Source organism: Nycticebus coucang, chromosome 8 (assembly GCF_027406575.1).
Source record: "Nycticebus coucang isolate mNycCou1 chromosome 8, mNycCou1.pri, whole genome shotgun sequence".
Classification (NCBI taxonomy): domain Eukaryota; kingdom Metazoa; phylum Chordata; class Mammalia; order Primates; family Lorisidae; genus Nycticebus; species Nycticebus coucang.
The window spans coordinates 76,900,582-76,926,799 of record NC_069787.1 but is presented as its reverse complement, the minus strand read 5'-3'; the positions used below and the strand labels follow the sequence as shown (position 1 = coordinate 76,926,799).

At 39.5% G+C, this 26,218-nt stretch overlaps 1 protein-coding gene and 1 non-coding gene across 7 annotated transcripts in view; both read right to left on the bottom strand.

The window, feature by feature from the left end:
• CNOT10 (CCR4-NOT transcription complex subunit 10) overlaps positions 1-26,218 on the bottom strand; it is a 100,784-nt gene that overhangs the window by 60,382 nt on the left and 14,184 nt on the right. For all 6 annotated transcript variants that reach the window (XM_053599638.1, XM_053599640.1, XM_053599641.1 and 3 more), the window contains 4 exons: positions 19,498-19,592; positions 15,576-15,737; positions 9,459-9,609; positions 2,969-3,111 (listed from right to left, as the gene is read on the bottom strand). In XM_053599638.1, the coding sequence (XP_053455613.1) occupies positions 2,969-3,111; positions 9,459-9,609; positions 15,576-15,737; positions 19,498-19,592 (551 nt within the window). The remainder of the gene's footprint in view (positions 1-2,968; positions 3,112-9,458; positions 9,610-15,575; positions 15,738-19,497; positions 19,593-26,218) is intronic.
• Positions 12,518-12,650, bottom strand: LOC128593029 (small nucleolar RNA SNORA61). The gene has a single exon (XR_008382214.1). It is a non-coding gene; the product is annotated as a small nucleolar RNA SNORA61 (small nucleolar RNA).

The following is a 26,218-nucleotide window of genomic DNA, read 5'->3' as shown; positions in this document are numbered from 1 at the left end:
AAAAAGCATGGATATTTAGTTGGGCAAATAGTACTTTCTTCTCAAAACAACAACAACAACAACAAAAACTAACTAAATAAAAGCTCTTTAACTAGTTATTTACCATCTTTCAAGGCCCAAATCAAACTTCTAAATTCCTCTAAAACATTCCCTAATCTCCTTCTTCCCTATCCATGAACAGATGTTTCTCAGTCCACCTATTCCCAGAGCTGAGATCTCTGAAAGCAAAAAGTTCCAACAGTTTCATTTTTGTCACATCAGGAGCTAGCAGACTACTTTAGAACCTGGCAAAGCGCACAAGCATCTACTGAACTAAATCACATTTCGTCAAATATTACAAGTACTGAATACAAAGGAAATACTTTACTACCTAACATATAGAAACAATGGTAAGGCTATTCAACTGAAATCCTTTATATGTAGATTCTTAAGTTGAAAGAAGTAGTGCTAGATGTTTATTTTATTTTATTATTTATTTTTTGGCCAGGGCTGGGTTTGAACCCGCCACCTTCAGTATCTGGAGCCGGTGACTTACTCCTTTCAGCCACAGGCACCACCCGATGTTTATTTTATTTTTAAACCTGAAGAACTTATACCTTATACAGACAGAAAGGAATGAGCAATATGTTTCTTGCAAACACTCCCTTTCGTTCTTTTTTTTGAGACAGAGTCTCACTCTGTTGCTCAGGCTAGAGTGCTATGGCATCAACCTAGCTCACAGAAACTTCAAACTCTTAGGTTCAAGAGATCCTCCTGCCTCAGCCTCTTGAGTAGCTGGGACTATAGGTGCCTAGCACAACGCCCAGTTAATTTTTCTATTTTTAGCAGAGAATGGAGTCTCCCTCTTGCTCAGTTTGGTCTCAAACTCCTGAGCTCAAGGGATCCTCCCACCTTGGCCTCCCAGAGTACTAGAGTTACAGGTGTGAGCCATTGTGCCCAGCCTAAACACGTCTTTTTTAACAAAGGGGTAAGAACAGGAAAAAACAGGGTTATCCTTTGATAACCAGAAGCAAAAGAAAAACCATGAGACCAGGATGTTTTCTTACTGTTCTTATCAAACATTGTAAAGTTTAATCTTATAAATATACACTCTTTTTGAATAACTTTAATGATAAAATTGTCCCTAATGTAAGCTACACTATTTACCCAGATTATGGATTCCAATTGTCTCCATTCTAATCTTTTATATTTTATAAAAATAGTATCTCAGCCATGAAAAGATGCTCAATGCAAATCAAAACTACAACAAAACATCATTTCATACTCAGTAAGATGGCTAATTTTTTTTTTTTTGAGACAGAGTCTCACTATATCCCCTCAGTAGAGTGCCATGGCATCATAGCTCACAGCAACCTCCAACTCTTGGGCTTAAGCAATACTCTTGCCTCAGCCTCCCGAGGAGCTGGGACCATAGGCACCTGCCACAATGCCCGACTATTTTTAGGTTATAATTGTCATTGTTGTTGGGCAGGCCCAGGTTGGGTTTGAACCTGCCAGCTCCAGTGTATGTGGCTGGCGCCCTAGCCACTGAGCTACAGGTGCCAAGCAGCTAAATTATTTAAAAAAAAAAATATATATATATATATCTTTTATTATTTATTTATTTATTGAGACACAGTCTCACTTTGTTGTTCTTGGTAGAGTGCCGTGGCATCATAGCTCACAGCAACCTCAAACTCTTGGGCTTTAAGCGATTCTCTTGCTCAGCCTCTCAAGTAGCTAGGACCACAGGTGCCCGCCACAACACTTGGGTATTTTTTTTGTTGTTGCAGTTGTCATAATTGTTTTAGCTGGTTCAGTTTGGGTTTGAACCCGCCAGCCTCGGTGTGTATGTGACCAGAGTCCTACCCACTGAGCTATGGGCACTGCCTTAAAAGTTTTTTTAAAGACAGACAATCACAAGTGTTGATGAGAATGTGAAGAAATTATAATCTTGCTGGTGGGAAATGTAAAATAGTGCAGTCTCTTTGGAAAAGTTTGGAAATTCCTTCTAAGGTTAAAAATAGTTATCATTTGATCCAGTGATTCTGTTCCTGTATGTTATATCCAAGAGAATGGAAAAAAATATGCCCATAAAAAAATCTGTACGTGACTGTTCATAGCAGCACTGTTTGCCAAAAAGTGAGAAATGACCCAAATGGCCATTAATAATAAATTTAAAAATGTGACATATCCATATAATGAATCAAATATTTGGCCACAAAAAGGGATGAAGTACATAAAAAAGGAGTAAGTACATGCTGAAACATGAATGAACCTTACAAGCATTAAACTAAGTGAAAGAAGCCAGTCACAAAAGGCCAAATATATGATTCCATTTATATGAAATAACATAACAGAAAAATCCAGACAGAAAGTAGATTAGTGGCTGCCATGGGGCAAAGGAAGTGGAAAAGGGAGAGCAGCTGCTAATGGGTTTTTTTGAAGGTGATAAAAATGTTCTGGAGGCCAGGCGCAGTGGCTCATGCCTATAATCCTAGTATTCTGGGAGACTGAAGTGGGTGGATTGCTTGAGCTCATGAGTTCGAGACTAGCCTGAGCAAAAGTGAGACCCCTGTCTCTACTAAAAATAGAAAAACTGAGGCAAGAGGATTGCTTCAGCCATACTTGAAGATTGCTGTGAGTCATGACGCCACAGCAGTCTACTCAGGGCGACAGCTTGAGACTCTGTCTCGAACCTGTGAGCCCGGGCAATCCACCTGTCTCGGCCTCCCAGAGTGCTAGGATTATAGGCGTGAGCCACCATGCCCGGCCTGAGACTCTGTCTCAAAAAAAAAAAAGTTCTGGAATTAGATAATGGCGAGGGTTGTACAATTCTCTAAGTATACTAAAAAACAATGAACTTTATACTTTAAACTAGTAAAGTTTATGATATTTAAATTCTATCTTAATAAAGCTATTAAAATATTTCATAACCACAAATATAAATCATACTTTAAATGTCAGCCTGATCATCTCTGATACTCACCTCATTCTTTCCATTTTTGTTATTGTTACCCTGTGAAATCATTTTTTCTAGGACAGCAAGAAGATGCAAAGCTTTCTCAGCTTGGTAGGTTAATATATATAGGTCTACAAGCAAAAAACATACCGCTTGGGCAAATTTTTCTTCTGGGAGAAAAAAAAAAAAACACAGGAAAAGAAAAGTCACAATCCAAAAGTGAAGCAAACATCTCAGTCCCCTTTCTCAGACCACCAACCCAAAAGGGATGCAAAGCTTTAAAGAACAGCCTAGCCTTTAATCAAATGAATGTGTATCACCCAGAGCCATGAATAGAAGCAACTCGCAATACAAACACTGTCATTCTATTAGGCATCATGAGGCCTCTCATTTCAGAGATTCTAGTGACTGAATTTTCTTTGGCAAAATACTTACTGAACACTAGCACATATAATGAGGAATATTACTTTAGGTGGAAGAAAATCAGAATTTCAGTATAGATTGAGTCTGGCAATCTGAAACCCAAAATTCAAAATGGTCCAAAATCTGGCTGATAATAACAGCTCATACCTGTAATCCTAGCACTCTGGGAGGCTGAGGTGGGAGAATCCCTTGAGCTCAAGAGTTAAGAGACCAACCTGAGCAAGAGTGGGATCCTACCCCTCCCATGGTGGGCACCTGTAGTCCCAATTACTCAGGAGGCTGAGGCAAGAGGATCACTTGAGCCCAAGAGTTTGAGGTTGCTGTGAGCTATGATGATGCCACGGCACTCTACCCAGGGTAACAGAATGAGACTATGTCTCAAAAAAAAAAAAAAAAAGAGCAAAAAAATTGAAAAATTAGCTGGGCATCCCAGCTACTCAGGAGGCTGAGGGAAAAGGACTGCTTGAACCTAGGAGTTCTAGGTTGCTGTGAGCTCAGCTGATGCCACGGCTAGAAAACAGTGAGACTCTGTCTCAAACAACAACAAAAATCCCAAACATTTTAAGCATCAACATGGCACTCAAAGAAAATGCTCATTGGAGCATTTTGGATTTCCAATTTTCAGATAAGGGATGGTGAACCAGTGAATATAATGCAAATATTCCAAAACCTCAAAAAATCCCAAATTCAAAACACTTCTCATAGCAAGCATTTTTATCTACTCTGCCACTAACTAGATGTGTGCTCTTTGTTCATCATTTAACTTTTCAGACCTTAGCTGGCTGACTTGTAAAATGGAAAGAGTACATTGATTATCAAACGACAAAGGGGTGGGTCAGGGATCTTTTGAGGTTCTTTTTAACTCTAAAGTGTTGTAACACTCTATGAAATAGATTTCTTTTCTAGGTCACAGAAATGTAAAAAAGCAACAATCTGATTACAGAAACTAAAGAAGAAAGGTATGGACTAGAGTATATCAGAAACTTGAGACTCCCATGAGGAAAATATAAACAGAAAGCCTTTGAAAGGCCCAACAAAGAGAGGAAAGGTCACTTGGTATGACATAAAACTATCTTTCTTTCCTTTCAAAAAGGAGGAGGAGGCTGGGCACAGTGGCTCACGCCTGTAATCCTAGCACTTTGGGAGGCCCAGGCAGGTGGATTGCCTGAACTCACAGGTTCAAGACCAGCCTGAGCAAGTGTGACACCCTGTTTCTAAAAAGAAAATAGCCAGGCATTGTGGCAGGTGCCTGAGGCAAGAGAATTGCTTGAGCCCAAGAGTTTGAGGTTGCTGTGAGCTATGACCCTATGGCATTCTACCAAGGGCAACAAAGTGAGACTCTCTCAAAAAAAAAAAAAAAAAGAGGAGGAAAAGCATAAAGGAAAAGTAAGGAGTAAAAGACAGCCGCAATAATCAAGAATAGGAAATTAAAAAAGCCCTTAAAGAGGCTCAGTGCCCGTAGCTCAGTTGTTACAGTGCAGGCCACATACACAGGGGTGGCTGGCTCAAACCTGGCCTGGGCCTGCTAAACAACAATGACAACTACAACAAAAGAAATAGCCAGGCATTCTGGCCACTACAGGTGGGTGCCTGTAGTCCCAGCTACTTGGGAGGATGAGGCAAGAGAATTGCTTAAGCTCAAGTGTTTCAGGTTGCTATGAGCTATGACACAGCACTCTACCAAGGGCAGTATAATGAAACTGTCTCCAAAAAAAAAAAAAAAGAAAGAAAAAAAAGCCCTTAAAGAGTAGAATCCATTTAAACTAAAATGAACGTGGTTAACATACAAATGTCATACATCTCCAAGGGCTTCTTATTACATCTAAGACAGCAAGGCTTTCCCTAAGCTACAATGCTTTACTGGTTCCATCTCTGGTTACTTCTGTATGTTTCTGACTATCCTCCCTACACAATGGCCTCTCTGCTATTCCTCTTACTAAACACTGCCACTTACCTCAGGTCCTTTACATATACCATTACCTCTGGCAGGAGTATTTTCCTCCTAAAGAGTCCCAAAGCTCTCTGCTTTCTTTAGTCTCTTTTCAAATACCATCTCATCTAAGACCTTGCTAGAGATTACCTTGATTACCTTATTTAAAACTTTACTTTAGGGCGGCGCCTGTGGCTCAGTCGGTAAGGCGCCGGCCCCATATACCGAGGGTGGCGGGTTCAAACCCGGCCCCGGCTGAACTGCAACCAAAAAATAGCTGGGCGTTGTGTCAGGCACCTGTAGTCCCAGCTACTCGGGAGGCTGAGGCAAGAGAATCGCTTAAGCCCAGGAGTTGGAGGTTGCTGTGAGCTGTGTGATGCCACGGCACTCTACCGAGGGCCATAAATTAAGACTCTGTATCTACAAAAAAACAAAAACAAAACAAAAAAAACTTTAGTCTGGGTAGTGGCTCACATCTGTAATCCTAGTGATCTGGAAAGCCAAGAGAGGTGGATTGCTTGAGCTCAGGAGTTCGAGACCAGCCTGAGCTAGAGTGAGACCCTGTCGCCTCTACTAAAATTAGAAAAAACTAGCTGGGCATGGTGATGCATGGCTATAGTCCCAACTACTCAGGAGGCTGAGGCAAAAGGATCTCTTAAGCCCAAGAGTCTGAGATTGCTGTGAGCTATGATTGACACCATGGATGCCATGATGCCATGACACTCCATCCAGAGTGACAGAGTGAGACCCTGTCTCAAAAACAAATAAATAAAACTTTACTAGAGACACAGTGATTTTCAACTGGTGTGCCAAGAAAATTTTTAAAGAACATTAAATTATTATTATTATTTTGAGACAGAGTCTTAAGCTGTCGCCCTGGGTAAAGTGCCATGGCATCACAGCTCACAGCAACCTCAGACTCTTAGGCTTAAGTGATTCTCTTGCCTCAGCCTTCCAAGTAGGTAGAACTATAGGCTCGGTGCTTGTAGCTCAGTGGGTAGGACGCCAGCCACATACACTGAAGCTGGGGGTTTGAATCCAGCCTGGGTCTGCCAAACTGGGACTACAAGCACCCACCACAATGCCCAGCTATTTTTTTTTTTTGGTTGTTGCTGCAGTTGTCATTGTTTTAGCTGGCTCGGGCCGGGTTTGAACCTGCCAGCCTTGGTGTGTGTGGCCGGTGGCCTAACTACTGAACTACGGGCACTGAGCCAAGATATTCTGTTTTTCAGTCCTTTTTTTTTTTTTAGAGACAGAGTCTTATTTTATTGCCTTAAGTAGAGTGTTGTGGCGTCACAGCTCACAGCAACCTCCAACTCCTGGGCTTAGATGATTCTCTTACCTCAGCCTCCCAAGTAGCTGGGACTACAGGCACCTGCCACAACGCCTGGCTATTTTTTTGTTGCAGTTTGGCCGTGGTCGGGTTTGAACCTGCCACCCTCGGTATATGGAGCTGGTGCCCTACCCACCGAACCACAGGCACCACCCTTTGGTCCCTTTTTTGGATCAACATAATTTCAGTGTGCCACAGAAGTTCATAGGCTCAGGTGTACTGAGCAATAAAAATGGTTGAAAAACACTTGACTAGAGCATTCAACAACCTCAAAATATATGGTAAGCTCTCCATATTCATGGGTTCTACATCTGTGAATTCAACCAACCATCGATTGATAATACAAAAAAAAAAAAAAAAAAGATGGTTGTATCTGTACAGAACATGTATACTTTTTTCTTATAGTCTCTAAGAAAACAGTAAAACTATTTACAGAGCATTTACATTGAATTAGGTATTATAAGTAATCTACAGATGATTTAAAATATATGAGAGGATGCGTGTTGGTTATACGCAAATACTATGCCATTTTATATAAGGGGATTTGAACATCAGTGGATTCTGGTATCTGTGAGGTATCCTAGAACCAATCCCCCAAGAACACTGAGGGACAACTGTGTATCTATTGTGTTGCTTTTTCTCTCATTAGAATATAAGCTTAAGGAAGGTAAAGCATTTTTCAATCTTGTTCACTGCATCATCTCCACCTCAGAACTTTATCTAGCCCAAAGGCTCAATAAGTATGTTGTATGAAGAATCTGAGTACTGCAAAAGACAAAAAAAACCCCGAGTACTAATGATTCTTTTTTCTTTTTTTTTGCAGTTTTTGGCCAGGGCTGGGCTTGAACCCGCCACCTCCGGCATATGGAGCTGGTGCCCTACTCCTCTGAGCCACGGGCGCCGCCCGTACTAATGATTCTTACTTTGACATTCCAGAAAAGGCAAAACCATAGAGAGAGTAAAAAGATCAATGATTGCAGGGAGAGGTGGAATGAAAAGGAAGAACACAAAGAATTTTTAGGGCAGTGAAAATACGCCGTATGATACTCTAGCGCAGGGGTCCTCAAACTTTTTAAACAGGAGGCCAGTTCACTGTCCCTCAGACCGTTGGAGGGCCAGACTATAGCTTAAAAAAAAACAAACAAAAAAAACTATGAACAAATTCCTATGCACACTGCACATATCTTATTTTGAAGTAAAAAAACAAAATGGGAACAAATACAATCACACCGTCTCATGTGGCCCGTGGTCCGCAGTTTGAGGACCCCTGCGTGGATACATTTGTCCAAACCCACAGAATGTACAAAACCAAAATGAAACCTAATGTAAACTATGGACTTTGTGTGATTATGATATCAGTGTAGGTACACAAATTATAAAAAATGTACCATTCTGTTGGGTGGTATTGATAATGGGAGAGAGTATGGATATGAAGGGTCCAAGGGCACATGAGAATTTTCTATTACCTTCCTCTTGATGTTGCTGTAAACCACTCTAAAAAATAAAATCTTCAAAACAATAACAAAAAAAGACTCTCAATAGTAAAAGGTGAAAAAAAATTTTTTCAAAGAAAAATGGATATAAATATTGGCTAGTTGATTGCTATATTCTGTTCAGCCATAGTGCACATAAATAGGATTTCATGAACTGTTGTAAGAATTCTAAAAAGCATCAAAACAGGAGATTTATAAACATGTGCCCTTCTAGAAGTATATTCTGATTTCTAGCTACACAAAAGGAAGGAACTGATCAATAGCTACATAGCCCCTTGCAACTGATGTCTCTCCTGTCCAGTCTGTTCAGCTACCAAGCCCTCAAGCACTTCCACACGGCTCCCTGAAGCCCCAGTAACCAGCTGCTCAACCAGCTGTCAGCAAAGGGGAACCCGTCTGACTCTCCTCAAAGCACCACACAGAGCCATCACACCCTACCAGTTGTGATCACATCAGCAATCAGGTGTTTATAATTAGGAAATTCCTTTAGTGTTTTGAATTTAAAATAAAATAACCAAGGACAAAAGACAAAAATGGGACTCATAAATGAAATCTGCCTACTTGTGAGCTAGAAATCAATAGCCCTTTCTAACAACTGTTTCCTGGGCCTAGCTTTCCTTTTGCTGCTCTTTTTTCCTTTGCCCTTATCTTTCTCACTACTCCTACTTGAGCTAGTAAGCTAGGTACAGTAACAAAAAAGCTAACACAGTTCATTCCATTCTACCTACTTCATGATTACCTTCAAAAATTTCAGTTAGGCAGTAAGCAAAACTGAAATACTACACTGTCCCCTAATATTCTGAAATGCTCCTTCTTTAATGTACTGAAGGAAGAAAGGATCAGGCAAATAAGATAGTCTAACAATTTCCAACAGTATTTCTAATAGTTATCTTCGAAAGGGATCCTAAAAGAAAACCTGGATTGTATCTCTAACTTTCCTTTCTTTTTTTTTTTTTTTTTTGAGACAGAGTCTCACTATGTTGCTGTGGCATCACAGCACTTGGACTTTAAGCAATTCTCTTGCCTAAGCCTTCCAAGTAGGTGGGACTACAGGTGCCTGCCACAACACCCAGCTACATTTTGTTGCAGTTGTTTAGCTAGCTCGGGCCCAGATTCAAACCGGCCACCTTTGGTGTATGTGGCTAGTGCCGTAACCACTGTGCGGGAGCTGAATCTATATCTTTAACTTTTTTAACCAGTAAGAAAAGCTGACCCAGCTTTCCTTTGCTTCTTTAAATAGTGACGTGTAATTCTCTGATTGGTTATCTAGGTAAACGTACCAGAAAACTTTGCAAGTATGAAAAGATAGGGAAACTTCTGACTTGACAGACAACATACCAAAAGGTTCTATGAATTGATAAAGTTTTTCACCAATTGATATCGCTTCTGTATACTGACGCAGATGATAGAGGATGACCGCTTGGTTATAATACAACATGCTGTTTTCAACATCATCTAATCCATCCATTTCTTCAACAGCCGAATGGACCTATAAAGCAATCAACAGAGATTGTACTCTAAAAATATTAAGGAAATAAAGCGTGAAAGTGAAAGAATTTATTTAAGTTAACAGAAACACAGGCCAACATTCTTTTTTGTCTTTTTTTAAAAATTGACACAGAGTCTCACTTTGTTACCCTCAGTCATAGATCACAACAACCTCCAACTCTTGGGCTCAAGTGATTCTCTTGCCTCAGCCTTCCTAGTAGTTGGGATCACAGGCACCTGCCACAATTATTTATTTATTTATTTATTTAGTTAGTTAGTTAGTTAAGCAGGCCCTGGGCGGGGTTCGAACCCACCAGTCCTGAAGCATGTGGCTGGCACCCTAACCACTGAGCAATGGGTGCCCAGCCAAGGCAACATCCTTATTCTCAATTTTTCCAACAGTACTTCTAGATTTTCAATTACTCTCACATACTAAAAATTATTTCATTTGTCTGTTTCATACATAATAAAATTCCGCTTTTTACTTTCATTTTTTTTTTTCTGGACAGAGTCTCACTCTATTGCGTAGGCTAGAGTGCCATGGGATCAGCCTAGCACACAGCAACCTCAAACTCTAGGGCTCAAGGGATTCTCTTGCCTTAGTTTCCTGAGTAGCTGGACTACAGGCGCTGCCACAATGTCTAGCTATTTTTCGAGATGAGGTCTCACTCTGGCTCCAGCTGGTCTCAAACCTGTGAACTCAGGCAATCCACCTACCTATGCCTCTCAAGTGTTGGGATTATAGGCGTGAGCCATCGTGCCTGGCCTTCAGTTTTTATTTTCATTTTAAATTTTTACTTACTTATGTATTTATTTTTTTGAGACAGGGTCTTGCTCTATTGCCCAGGATGAAGTGCAGTGATGTAATCATAGTTCAATAGTTCACTGCAACTTAAAACTCCTGAGAACAAGTAATCCTCTTGCCTCAGCCTTCCTGAGGAGCTTGGCCTACAGGTATGTGCCACCACACTCAGCTAAGTTTTCTACTTTTTGTAGAGACAAAGTCTCACTATGTTGCCCAGCCTGGTCTTGAACTCCTGGCCTCAAGGGATCCAACTACCTCAGCCTCCCAAAGTGGTAGGATTACAGGTATGAGCTACCACACCTGGCCAAGTAAAACATTTTGTTGGGATTTGGATTTTATTAAGTACTCAGCAGAAGGCAAGGCGATTCTCTTCTTAGCCATGATGAAAATATTTTCCCTGTTTTAACTGCCAGCATATTTTCTAAATGTGATTCCCACCTCCTCTGTTTTTTTTTTTTTTTTGAGACAGAGTTTCATTATGTCACCCTTGGTAGAGTGCCATGGCGTCACAGCTCACAGCCACCTCTAACTTCTGGGCTTAAGCGATTCTCTTGCTTCAACCTCCCAAGTAGCTGGGACCACAGGTGCCCACCACAACGTCTGGCTATTTTTTTTTTTTGTTATTGTTGTCATTGTTGTTTAGCAGGCCTGGCCGGGTTCGAGTCCACCAGCCCCAGTACACATGGCTGGCGCCCTAACCATTGAGTACAAGCACCAAGCCAGGATTCCCACTTTGCTAATTTCATGAGTGACAAGGGGCAACATGGGGAGTGGGAAAAACTCAGAATGACCTTTCCTACAAACATGTTACACAGTATGCATAGTTTGACTCCACTTTGTAAAAATAAAAGTAATACTTAATCATTAACAATAGTTAACTACTTACCATATGTTGGGTTTACCATGTTAAATCCTTACCATACTTCTAGGACATAGATAACTTCATTTCCATTTTATAGATGAGGAAACCAGGATAGAAAAACTTAATTACCTTGTCAAGACCATATGCCTAAGAAGTGTATTTTCAGGTTTTGTTCCATAATAAAAAAGAATTGATTTTTTTAAAGTAACGAACAATAAAAATATACTGTATCACACATGTTGGTTACAATAGGCTTTTTTTTTTGGAGACAGAGCCTCAAGCTGTCACCCTGGGTAGAGTGCCATGGCATGACAGCTCACGGCAACCTCCAACGCCTGGGTTTAAGGATTCTCTTGCTTTAGCCTTCCAAGTAGCTGGGCACCAAAGGTGCCCGCCACAACACCCGGCTATTTTTTTTTTTTTTTGGTTGTAGTTGTCATTGTTGTTTGGCTGGCCTGGGCTGGATTCGAACCCGCCAGCTCTGGTGTATGTGGCTGGTGCCTTAGCCACTTGAGCTATAAGCGCCAAGCCTACAATGGGTTTTGGTAGAACCCTAACATCTATAACTGATACCAAAAGGAAAAAAAAATCATGACATGCTATATTTTAAAGCTAATTGTATCTGTAAGTTAAAACTGTATAAATCCTTTGGTAAGCTGCAGCAACAGGCTTTGTTTTTCAGAAGTCTGTTTTTTATTAACTGATGGAAACCTTTAAATATCCCTTATTAATTTATTTCTTTATTTAGACAGTCTCACTGCCACACTGGGTTGACTGGCGTCATAGTTCACAGCAACCTCAAACTCTTGTGGCTCAAGTGATCCCCTTGCCTCAGTCTTCTGAGTAGTTGGCACTATAGGTGCCTGTTTAAACAGCTGGCTAGTTTTAGTACTTTCAGTAGAGATGGTGTCTCACTCTTGTTCATGCTAGTCTGAACTCCTGAGCTCAGGCAATTCACCTGCATGGGCCTTCCAAAGTGCTAGGATCATGGGCGTGAGCCACTGCACCTGGCCTAAATATCCCTTTTAAAGAAAGAACAAATGATGAAAATAAAAGGAAATAGAAATTATCTTAAATTATTTGTGCCATTCTGATCTTACACTTTATTTCCTTTTTAAATTTCAAAATATTAAGGTGTTGATAAACTTTTTTATTATATAGACAACTTTTGTAATGCTTGCGTTAGGGCTACAAGTACACCCATCACCCCAGCAATAGCCTTTTAACTTTTTTTTTTTTTTTACTTGTTTGAAACTAGCCCACACGACCTATAACACATGACAATGATGTGAGGCCAGCTTCAGTATTACTTTTCTTCCTTTTACAACCACCAAGACCAGCGTTCAGATCTGATGGGAAAGGGAATCGGGAGAGTAGCCTTTTAACTTTTAATCAAGTTTTATAACCATTCCACAATTCCATGTAACCCATGAAACTGAAGTCTTCCTATATTAAAACTAAACTCTCTTTTTCCTAATTTTTTCTGAGAAAGAGTCTCACTTCGTCACCTTGGTAGAGTGCTGTGGCATCATAGCTCACAGCAACCTCCAACTCTTGGGCTCAAGTGATCCTCTTGCCTCAGTCCCCCAAGTAACTGTGACTATAGGTATCCGCTACAACCTCTGGCTATTTTTAGAGATGGGGTCTCGCCCTTGCTCAGGCTGGTCTCGCACTCTTGAGCTCAGGCAATTCACCCACCTCAGCCTCCCAGAATGCTAGGATTATGGGCATGGGCCACTATGCCCAGCCAGAACTAAACTTCCTTTTTTTTTTTGGACAGAGTCTCACTTTGTTGCCCTCAATAGAGTGCTGTAACGTCATAGCTCACAGCAACCTCAAACTCCTAGGCTCAAGTGATTCTCTTTCCTTAGTCTCTTGAATAGCTGGGACTACAGGCGCCTGCCACTATGTCCAGCTATTTTTTAGAGATGAGGTCTCACTCTTGCTCAGGATGGTCTCGAACTTGTGAGCTCGAGCAATCCACCTGCCTCCACCTCCCAGAGTGCTAGGATTACAGATGTGAGCCACCACGCCTGGCCTAAACATTTTTCATCATTACAAAGATTGCAATGAAGTATTATAAAATGTTAAGTAATTAATTATAAGACTGACGTTTCCCTAAGTCCTGCAGTAGAACTTTGAACTTGTCAACCTTGTTTGGCTAATGCCAAGGAAACTCAAGGTTCATGACACAAAACAATGGACTTTGACAAACTTCAGTCACCCATGTGGTGAAGTTTGACAAGAGGGTTCAAATGTTATAAAGTGGTCCTAGCTGACCAACATGTGCATCTTGATGAGTTTGGGAACTCTTTCCAATCTTCACTTATCAAATTACTATCTTCAAATGATTAAAAACAATCTCTTTAAACAGAGAAATTGCAATATCCAAAGAAAAGAGACTCTTTTTTAGTTAGTTATATAATGGGAAGAGACTGAGTGAACAAAAGGTTAATTTTTAGCCAGAAAGGAAGCTTTTAGGTAAACTAAGGAGTTTTAAGTTCAGCAATGGCTGAACTTACCACATGAATGAACAACTCTGTTATATTTCTATGATTCACCAAAATAGTTTAGTAGCTCTAGCCAGAATAAAAACTATTCATCAAATGAGATAAAACATTAAAAAAGTAGAATAGGTTGAAAAGGTGTGTAATGGTGCCCATGATGTAACTGTGGCAGGAAGTGTGATTTAAAGAAGCCAGGAGCTTCTAGTATAGCAGTTCTCAACCTGTGGGTCGCAACCCACAGGAACTATATTAAAGGGTCATGGCATTAGGAAGGTTGAGAATCACTGTTCTAGGAAGTGTACAAACACTTCTAGGAAACTCAAGAGTTAGAAGGCACTGAACAAACTTATTAAGAATTAAAGCTGGTGAAAAGATTTTAGAAAGCCATTTTATTGGCCTAACAGGAAGTATGCAGGAACCCCTTATTCAAAAAAAAGTTAAGGCAGGAGGATTGCTTGAGCTCAGGAGTTCCAGAACAGCGGGAGTAAAGTGAGAGCCCATGTCTACTAAAAATAGAAAAATGTGGCATGTGTCTATATTCCTAGGTACTCGGGAGGCTGAGGCAGGAAGATTGCTTGAGCCCAAGAGCTTGAAGTAGCTGCGAGCTAGGCTGAGGCCACAGCACTCGAGCCTGGGCAACAGAGAAGGGCTCTGTCAAAAAAAAAAAAAAAAAAAAGAAAGAAAGAAAAAGAAAAAAAGAGAAAGAAAAAAGTACCTATCTCAAGAGGTGAATGTGCGGACTATATAAGGCATAAAGCATTTAGTGTGGAATCTGGCATCAATAAATGTTGGTCATTATTTTCATTTTTTGCTGAAGAATTTTAAGAGTTTTAAAATTGTCTTAAACCTATACAGAATTACGAAGAGCCTGAAGGGATCACTTATTTCTAACTACCCCAAGTTTTAAGGTGAGCTGTATGGTATAGCAGTACTCACGACTGCAGGGCAGGGCGTATAAAGGAGTCTGATGACTCCCTATACCATGAAGCAGTAATTTAAATGTACAGTCTGTACAGCAGCGGCGCTCAACCTGTGGATTGCGACCCACAGGAACTGTCTCAAATAGCCGTGGCATTAGGAAGGTTGAGAACCACTGCTCTAGAATCAAACAGAGGTGGGTTTAGATAGCTTACTATGTAAAAGCTTTGAGTCTTTACACAGCTATCTGTGCCTCAGCTTTCCCACCTGTAAAAGGAGAAAAATTACAGTAGCTACTTCATAGGGCCATCTAGATGAAAAAATGAGATGTATACAAGGTTACTGGCAGAGCCCTGTCACATAGTTAGTGAGCACCTACTATCTACTAGGTGATCCGATAAAGACTATCACTGCTGGCAGCAAGAAATGTTACTGTTATGACCAGACCAATGACCAATTCAAACCCCAAACTAGATGCAATCAGAATATCTATTTAATTAATCATCTCCTAATCTAAAATGCTAAAGACATTATTAATAATGGTATTTTTGCAGTTATAAACAAGATATATCTCAGTAACCAAGTTTTTTCACATAGTCTTACTTTAATTCTTTCTCAAAACTCCAAAGCTCATTCAAATTTTGTATATTAGTCTATTATGTTCAAGTTAATTAAAACAATTAAAAACACATACAACATACCTTTCATTTCCTGGAATAATAATTTTATAAAAATAAAATACAAACAAATGTTTCACATAATATAAAATTATACCAATATCCCATAAGAAATAACATTTATTTTCTTAACTATTTGTATTTCACAAATTAAAGAACAGAATAATATTTTTATAGTTAAATTCATTTGCATATCACCTGATTCTTCAGCTGGTTAAGTGTTTGTCTCAAATTGTCTGTTGCTGTTTGGTTACTTTTAAAAAACTCAGCTACTGCTGTATTCAAAATTATTTTATAATCATCTTTGTTTATATCTTGTAGACAGGCAAGGTGTTGTAGACAGGCATCATAATTTCCAGACTAAAAAAAAAATAAAAACAAAACCCACACACACAAAAAATTACACCAGCTTTAAGAATAATACATCATTTCAAATATAATTCACTTATCTTTATTCTAAAAATTCTTTTTTTTTAGAGACAGAGTCTCACTTTGTTGCCCTTGGTAGAGTGCCGTGACATCACAGCTCACAGCAACCTCCAGCTCTTGGGTTTACGCGATTCTCTTAACTCAGCCTTCCGAGTAGCTGGGACTACAGGCACCCACCACAACGTCCAGCTATTTTTTTGCTGCAGTTTAGCTGGAGCCAAGTTCAAACCTGCCACCCTTGGTATATGGAGTGAGCGCCCTACTCACTGAGCCAAAGGCACTGCCGTATTCTAAAAATTCTTGAAGAGAAATATAATTCTTTTTTTTTTTTTTTTTTTTGAGACAGAGCCTCAAGCTGTCACCCTGGGTAGAGTGCTGTGGCATCACAGCTCACAGCAACCTCCAACTCCTGGGCTCAAGTGATTCTCCTGCCTCCACCTCCCAAGTAGCTGGGACTACAGGTGCCTGCCACAATGCCCTGGCTATTTTTTGGTTGTAGCCGTTGTTGTTTGGCAGGCCCGGGCTGGATTCGAACCCGCCAGCTTAGGTGTATGTGGCTGGCGCCCTAGCCGCTTGAGCCACAGGCACCGAGCCAATAGTTCTCTTAATATCCTAATAAAATCACTAGATAAAGCAATATTCATGTCATTTATTTCCTAAGGCTCAAACTTTGACCCTGACACACGTAAGATACATTCATATATAAATATAATAGATATATTGGTATACATGTATATTACTAGCTGAGTATAAATATAGTAGAATCTCTCTGTGTAAGATGATCACTCAAGGGACTGTAATAAACTGGTCACTATATGTAAGTGGTCAACATAAGGAACTAGGCCTTCTGTACTGACAATACATATCTAGTTTATGAAAATTAGGTCAACTAAAGGAGATGGTCAATGTTGGGAGGTGACCAACTATGGAGGTTCTACTATAGTTGAAACTAGCCAAGAAAAGTCATATAATCACTGGAAGTTTTAATTTCTATTAGGTTATTAAGTAGGAAATGTCTGATTTCTTTATTAAGTTTGACAGTTGCTATCTCTGACATTCCACTTTGACACTTTTTTTTTTTTTATTGTGAAGTACATCCTCATTCTTTCATTTTTTTTTTAGAGACAGAGTCTTACTTTATCACCCTTGGTAGAGTGCTGTGGCGTCACCCAGCTCACAGCAACCTCCAACTCCTGGGCTTAGGTGATTCTCTTGTCTCAGCCTCCCGAGTAGCTATGACCACAACATCCTGCTATTTTTTTGTTGTAGTTTGGCCGAGGCCGTGTTTGAACCTGCCACCCTCGGTATATGGGGCCGGTGCCCTACTCACTGAGCCACAGGCACCGCCCCATCCTCATCCTTTCAAACGTGTTTTGGTTTGTAATTATCTTTCAAATTTTTTTATAGAGCAATTTTTGTGAAACCATGGATAAGTCAAAAATTCATGTCATTTCTGAACAGGAGTTGCATCATGGAACCAATGCAGCAGAGACAACTCAAAATATCAACAAAGTGTTTGGGAAGGATGTGGAATGCATAGTATGTGGATGGTTTCAGAAGTTCCCTTCTGGTGATTTTAATCTTGAAAATGAACCACGTGGGCAACCTAAAACCAAGATGGATAATGATGGCTGAAAGCCATAGTGGAAGTGAACCCATCTCAAACTACCCATGAATTAACTGCAAGAGTTGACATTACTATTGCAACAATGTTGGACAATTTGAAAGAAATCAGCAAGGTAAAGAAGCTAGATAAATGGGTTCCTGATAAATTAAATGAGTGTCAGAAGAGAAATCATCTCAAAGCTTGCCTTTCTTTGCTGTCATGATATAAAGGCAAACCATTTCTACACCGTATTTTTGTTTTTCTTTCAAGAGTCTCACTTGTCACCCTCGGTCATAGTTCACAGCAACCTCCAACTCTTTTTTTTTTAACAGTCCAACTCTTGGGTTCAAGCCATTCTCTTGCTTCAGCCTCCCAAGCAGCTGGGACTACAAGTACCTGCCACAACGCCCAGCTATTTTTTGAGACAGAGTCTCGCTTTTGTTCTGGTTGGTCTCAAACCTGTGAGCTCAGGGCAATCCACCCTCCTCAGCCTCTCAGAGTGCTAAGATTACTGGTGTGAGCCACCGTGCCGGGCCTTCTACACATATGGTTATGTGTGATGAAAAATGGATTCTTTCTGACGGTTCCAAGCTTTCAGCACAATGGCTGGATAAAGATGAAATGCTGAAATAGCCCAGAACAAATATTCATCAAAAAATAGCTAATAGTGTCTGTTTGGTGGTCCAGTGCTAGTATTATCCACCACAGTTTTATGAAACTTGGTTAGTCGATTACATTAGACATCTACTGCAATCAATTAGATGAAAGGAAGAGGATGCTTGCAATTAAGCAGCCAAGACTGGCCAATCCTTTTGCAAGACAATGCTGTTGCACAAACAACACTTCCAGCTACAGAAGTTGAACTTGGAAACTCTGTCACTACCATATTCACTGGGGCTTGCACAAATTGACTACCACTTCTTCCAGGTTTTGGGCCACTTCTTTTTTTTTTTTTGTAGAGACAGAGTTTCACTTTATGGCCCTAGGTAGAGTGCCATGGCATCACATAGCTCACAGGAACCTCCAACTCCTGGGCTTAAGCGATTCTCTTGCCTCAGCCTCCCAAGTAGCTGGGACTACAGGTACCCGCCACAACACCTGGCTATTTTTTTGTTGCAGTTCATCTGGGGCCGGGTTTGAACCCGCCACCCTTGGTATGTGGGGCTGGCACCTTACTGACTGAGCCACAGGTGCCGCCCTGGACCACTTCTTATAAGGAAAAATATTCAATTCTCAACAAGCTTTGGAAAATGCCTTTAGTGATGTCATCACCACTCATTCTTCAGGCTTCTTGGCGGCTGGCACACACAAGGTAATGTTAAGATGGCAAAACTATGTTGATAGCTTAGGTGCATACTTTAACTGTATTGCTTCTTGTTTGAAACATAATAAACTAAAATTTTGATTTAAAATTGGACATTTCAGACTTAATGACCTAATAGTAAGTATACTTTGAATACTCAAGTATCAAGTTCTTCTGCTTACATATACATAATCTGATGATCATTATTATTATTTTATTTTTAGAGACAGTTTTTGCTATGTTGCCCAGGCAGGAGTAAAGTGGCTATTTACCGCAGTAATCTTAGCACACTGCACTTTTCCCACCTCAGCCCCTTGAGTAGCTGGGTCTACAGGTGCATGCCACCACACTTGGCTTTTGATAACCAAATTGATTTTCTCTCATACCATGTAATGTCAGAAAGTTAAAATTCTGATCATAAATTTTTGAGGTTCAATTTTAAAGTACATTAAAAAAAAGAATTAAACACAGTAGTGAAATGAAAAGGCTGACCCACATACTTATAAATGTAAATTTAAAAGACTTAAAAACAACAGTATGTGAGTTAAAACACATTTATGAAAACACGAACACTTATAGCACAAATTACTACTATTCTTTCATCACATTTAGTTACACTCTAAGACATTTTTATTTTAAAATTAAACCTACTTCTTTCTAAACTTAACTCTTGAATGAATAATTACAGAATAAAAATTATAAATTTTAAAAATTCACTGTGAAAGTATTTACACCTGGCAGAATCCTATAACTTAAACAGATTAACAGAAGTCAATTCTTACTGTGAAAGCTTGGAGAGCACTGGTGGATAACTCCTTCTCTTGATCAGTGATCCCAGAGGACTGACCCGTGCCTTCATGTTTTTCTGCTCCCTGATCTGCAAACACACACATAAGTTTTACAGTTCTTTAGAAATATAATTGTACAGCAGTCTTCTCTTATCCATGGTTTCAGTTACCTGAGGTCAACCATGGTCTGAAAATACCAAACGGAAAATTTCAGAAATTAACAACTCTAAAATTTTAAATTGTACATCATTCCAAATAGCATGATAAAATCTCATGCCATCCCAGAACCATCCCTTTGTCCAGCATTCCATACTGAGTATAATACCCACCCATTAGTTATTTAATAACCATCCTGATTATCAGATGGACAGATAACAAAGATGAGTACAGTACAATAAGATATTCTGGGAAAGAGGGACCATATATATATAATATGTATTATGTATAATATATATGTATACATATATATCATGCATGTATATAATATATAGTAGTATATTTAGTATAGGCCTTATACTATTTTTTTATTATATACATATATATGTGCTAAAACATATTATAAACATTAAAAAACATATATTAACATTAAAAAATATATATATGTACTAAAACATATTATAAACATTAAAAAACATAGTACAAGACCTCTGTAGTCCCAGCTGCTCAGGAGGCTGAGGCAAGAGAATCGCGTAAGCCCAAGAGTTAGAGGTTGCTGTGAGCCGTGTGACGCCACAGCACTCTACCTGAGGGCGGTACAGTGAGACTCTGTCTCTACAAAAAAAAAAAAACACAAAAAAAACACAGTATAAGACCTATACTCCTAGCTACTCTAAAGGCTGACCTCAGCGGGAGAATCACTTGAGACCAGGAGTTAAGAGACCAGCCTGGGCAATATAGGGAGACCCTATCTCCACAAAATAATAATAAAAAAATATTAGCTGGGTGTGGTGATATGTTCCTATGCTCCCTACTACTAGGGAGGCTGAGGTGAGATTGCTCGAGCTGAGGAATCTGAGGCTGTAGTGAGGTATGATATGCTGTTGTACTCCAGCCTAGGCAAGAGAGCAAGGTTCAGTACTACTTGTGGTTTCAAGCATCCTCTGGGGTCCTGGAACATATTCCCTGAGGATAAAGGGGGACTCCTGTACTGTGAATTTGTCTCCAGTTTTTTCAGTTATCTTCTTCCTAATAAAGTTGCCAAAATTAGAGGTCTCTCAACAGCTAATCAGTGTCCTAAGTGAGTAAGAAGCCACTCTTCTGAAAACCTGAAAAGTCTCCCTTGGTCTTGGTGAAACACAATGAAAACCTGCTCACTTAAATAAAGACTACAAGCTCTATAATCAGGATATGTAAGCTGAGAACGTTATGCTCTTTTAAAAACATGCAGACTCTTACATATTCAAGAAAATATTCCAGGTCCTGGGGACACAAGGAGACTATAAAAATACCTACAACATCTTCAAGAGATTTATTTAATAATCTAGTTGAAAGGCTTGGTGCCTGTAGCTCACTGGTTAGGGTGCCTGCCACATACACTAGGGCTGGCGGGTTCAAACCGGGCCCAGGCCTGGTAAACAATGACAACTACAACAAAAAAACAGCCAGGCGTTGTGGCAGAAGCCTGTAGTCCCAGCTACTTGGGAGGTGGAGGCAAGAGAATCACGCTTAAGCCCAAGATTTTGAGGTTGCTGTAAGCTGTGATGCCACAGCACTTTACCATGGGCGATGTAGTGAGACTCTGTCTCAAAAAAAAAAAAGAAAAAAAAATCTAGTTGGAAAATAATAACATTTAAAAATTATAAAACTACATTAAGAGTTCAGTTCTGGATTCTTTTTTTTTTTTTTTTTTTGTAGAGACAGAGTTTCACTTTACCGCCTTCGGTAGAGTGCCGTGGCGTCACACCGCTCACAGCAACCTCCAACTCCTGGGCTTCGGCGATTCTCCTGCCTCAGCCTCCCGAGTAGCTGGGACTACAGGCGCCCGCTACAACGCCCGGCTATTTTTTTGTTGCAGTTTGGCCGGGGCTGGGTTTGAACCCGCCACCCTCAGCATATGGGGCCGGCGCCCTGTTCACTGAGCCACAGGCGCCGCCCCAGTTCTGGATTCTTAATTTGAGGCTAATGAAAATCAGGAAAAAAGCAAAGAGTTCACTTAATTTCCAAGCAAAGAATGTTTTCATAGCCTTAGAAAGCCAGAAGTCAACGATTAACACATTTAAAAAGCTTCCTTAACATGATTATGATTAATAATCTGTTTAGCTGGGAAAAACCAATTAAATAGTAAATTTAATTTAGTATTTTAAACATTAGATTCTGATTTTTTTCTTTTAAAGACAAAGTCCTCCTCTGTCACCCAGGCTAGAGAGCGTAGTGGCTCAATTATAGCTTACTGTAATCTCAAACTCCTGGGCTCAACGGATTTCCCATCTTATCTCCCTGAGAAGCTAGGATTATAGGCACTTACCACTATGCACAGCTAAGTTTTTTATTTTTATAGTTGGTAAAGACAGGGTATGTCGCCAGGCTGGTATCAAACTCCTGGGCTCATCTCCTCCGCCTCACAGAGCACTAAGATTATAGGTGTTTTGTTTTGTTTTGTTTCGTTTATTTGAAAACAGAATTCCAAAATAAAGGTAAAATTTCAAATGAACCAAATCTAAAAAAACTCTAAACAAAAGCATGTAAGGACAACACTTTTAAGGGTGCTGACAAATGCTTCTGTAATAAAATTGACTAAGGAAGAGTCATCATCACTCCCAAAGTTTCTGAGCACAACACAGTAAAATTATATCACTTCTTGTTCACAATGGATCTTTCTAGACTAAGCTTAGTCTATATAATTTGTGGTGGATGATTTCTGGCAGGGAGAGGTTTACAGGAATATTTTGTCCACTTTCTTCTCCTTGGGATCTGGAATCTTGATGCAAGATGAGTCAAAGGAAGCTAATTCATTAAATCATATTCTTTGAGGACAGAAGAATGATGCTCATTTAGTTCTCACGAACTTCAAACTTCATCTGTAAATTACACATTCATACCCATAAAACATAATTAGAACAATGTAAAACCATAGTTTATATTTCTGCACAAAGATTAGACACAATTTTTAATTTTTTAGAAAAAAGGAGGCAATAACATAAATTATAAAAGTCAAATTAATAATAAATACTTCTAGTTAACCACATCTGCAGAGCTGTTAAACACTTGTCTAATACATCAAGGGACCGTAAAAAAGAGTTAAGCTCTTTAAAACTGTTTTGAAACAGGTTTTAAAATCTTTTAGCCCTTTTCACATTTATCCAATTCTGTAATAATAACAAAGACTTAGGGAATAGGAATGGCAGGTAGCAAAGAAAGCCAAGGTCCTCGAGAAGACATAGCTAGCTAGCTATAATGCCATGGGTTATTTTAACTTCATCTTTAACCTCGAAATTTAAGGTACCTACACCAAGACATTTCTTGCTTTTCCCTAAGGTGCTGATCTCAACAGACAAGTTGTACTTAAGTCTTTTAGAAGCTGTTTTCTTCTAAGATTTAAAAACATTTTTCCCACTTAAAAAACTTTCTTTTGACTTCTGAAACAACCTTCCAATCTACTTTTCTATTATTTTTTGAATCTTTTTCTCCCCACTCAGTCCTCCTCCCCAAATTTTCAATTTTGAAAATCATACCTACAGAAAAGCTAAAAGGATATACAATGAAGACCCCTATTTTCTTCACCTAAGACAGTTTATTTACATTAAACCTTTTACTTGGAAATCACTGCTTCATATGCAATTCAAGGACATAATACACAGAGATCCCTTTGTGTATTATGAATACAGTGAATTCTTTATTCACTTTCCCCCAATGATAACATCTTCCAAAACTATAGCACAATATCACACTCAGGATATTGACAATGATTGATATACTTAAGATCAAAACAAGGATCCTTCCTGTTGTACTTTTATAGCCATACACACTTAATTCTTAATTCCCAGTCTCAATCCCTAGCAACCACTAATTTGCTCTCCATGTCAGTAACTGTCATTTTACAGAAATAAAGAGATTTATTTCTTACAGATGTTATATAAATGGAGATTCACCATTTTTTTAACATTTTGCCACATTTGCTTTATCACTTACCATTTATAATATACTTTACACACACACACACACACACACACATATAAAGCTGTGCCCACGTGGTGGAAAGTGCCTATAATCCTAGCTTCAGTATATATACATATATATATAGTCAGTATATATATAGCTAGCTTCTACACACACACATATATATATAGTTTATATATATGCAGATGGAATGATTTGAAATTAACATTAATGGCACTTAACCCCTAAATATTTCAGCACACCTCTACTAAGATTAAGGATTCTGATCACACTAAGAATGTTAGCCACAATTCAATAATAATCAGTTCACTTTCAAATTTCCCTAATTGTTCTAAGAAATATCTTAAAGCTTTATCTTTCTTTCTCAGTCCAGGAACCAATCAAGCCTCAAACATTTCCCTTTGATTATGTAGCTTTATTCTATGTAATAATAATTATAAAGACTTCTGAATAGGAATGACAGGTGGGAAAGAATGTCACAGTTCAACTTTTTTACAGAACACCTCATCTCTTTTTGTTTACCTAGTCACTTTAAAAAAACATTTTTTTAAAAAGAATCTAAGCCAGTTACTTTGTAGACTATCACATATTCTGGATTTATTGGATTGTTTCCTCAACATTACACTCAGTTTAAAATTTCCAGTAAGAATACTACATAGGTGATATGAATAGTAGTCGTTTTTAATGTTTTGTTTTTTTTTTCTTTTGGCCGGGGCTGGGTTTGAACCTGCCACCTCCGGCATATGGGACTGGCGCCCTACTCCTTGAGCCACAGGCACCGCCCAGTCGTTTTTAATGTTAATGTTTTCTGTTAAAAAATTGCCATTTTAAAAATGTATTTATTGATTGGTTGGTTGATTGATTGAGACAAAGTCTCACTCTGTTGCTAAGGCTAGAGTGTTGTGGTCTCCCTCTAGCTCACGGCAACCTCAAATCTCTGGGTTCAAACAATCCTCCTGCCTCAACCATTTGAGTAGTTAGAACTATAGGCACTCACCATAACGCCAAGCTCATTTCTCTATTTTTAGTAGACAGGGTCTCTGTCTTGCTCAGGCTGATCTTGAACTCCTCAGTTTAAGGGTTTTTTTTTTTGTTTGTTTGTTTTGTTTTTTTTAAGAGTCAGAGTCCCACTTTATCAACCTTGGTAGAGCGCCGTGTCATCACAGCTCATAGCAACCTCCAACTCCTGGGCTTAGGTGATTCCCTTGCCTCAGCCTCCCAAGTAGCTGGGACCACAGGTACCCACCACAACGCCTGGTTATTTTTTTGTTGCAGTTTGCCCAGTGGGTTCAACCTACCACCCTTGGTATATAGGGCCAGCGCCCTACCCAAGTGAGCCACAGGTGTCACCCGAGCTTAAGGTCTTAACTCCTTAAACTTAAGCTCCAGCCTTCACCTTCCAGAACGCTAGGATTATAGGAGTGAGTCCCTGTGCCTTGTCCTAAAAGTGTTTTTTATATTTTAGTATTTCCCAAAGAACACTGTTTCTTGGTTCAACTTACCAGCAACATTTCGATGCGTTCATTAATGGAAATATCAATAAAAGGAATGTAACCATGAGATGTCATGGGCTACAAACACTGGAATGTGAGGGTAATGTCACTGTATATAATCTTAATGAACTTCTAAGTCTCATGATATTTGAATTTCTTACTTATACAGGGATTTTTTTTTTTTTGTATAGAATTGTTGCTAAAATTCTAAGCTAAAATTCAAAGCTCTCTAAAGCTTGATCCTATCTGTAAAATGGGTATAAGATAACCATTTTTAGAATTACTGGGAGGCTTAATAAGAAAGTAATTGGTGGTAATGCCTATAGCTCAGTGGGTAGGGCACCAGCCACATACACCCAGGCTAGTGGGTTCAAACCCAGCCTGGGCCAGCTAAACAACAATGACAACTGCAACAAAAAAATAGCCAGGCATTATAGAGGGCACCTGTAATACCAGCTACTTGGGAGGCTGAGACAAGAGAATCACTTAAGGACAAGAGTTTGAGGTTGCTGCGAGCTGTGATGCCATAGCACTCTACTGAGGGCAACATAGTAAGACTGTCTCAAAAAAAAAAAAAAAAAAGTAATTGGCATGTATCTGGTAGAATAAGCCCCCAATGTATGGCATGGTAGTGTAGATTCTATCATTTTCAACTTACAGATAGGAGGCAAGTGGAGACAATACTTGGAAATGAAGTAAGACTAAAACCCTACTGCCACTTCTAAAACTAAATAGATGGGCTGGGCGCGGTGGCTCATGCCTGTAATCATAGCACTCTGGGAGGCCAAAACACGTGGACTGCCTGAGCTCACAGTTTGAGACCAGCCTGAGCCAGAGTGAGACCCATCTCTAAAAAGAGCCAGGCACTGTGGCAGGCCCCTATTGTCCCAGCTATTTGGGAAGTTGAGAGGAGAGAATCACTTGAGCGCAAGAGTTTGAGGCTGCTGTGAGCTGTGACTACACAGCACTCTATTGGGGGCAACAAAGTAAGACTCTGTCTCAAAAAAATAAAAGAAATAAAAAGAGTTAAATATATGATACAGAAGTGGAACTGGGGCAAATCTCAGCTTTCCTATTTAGTAAACTGAGAATCTGTATTACATGCC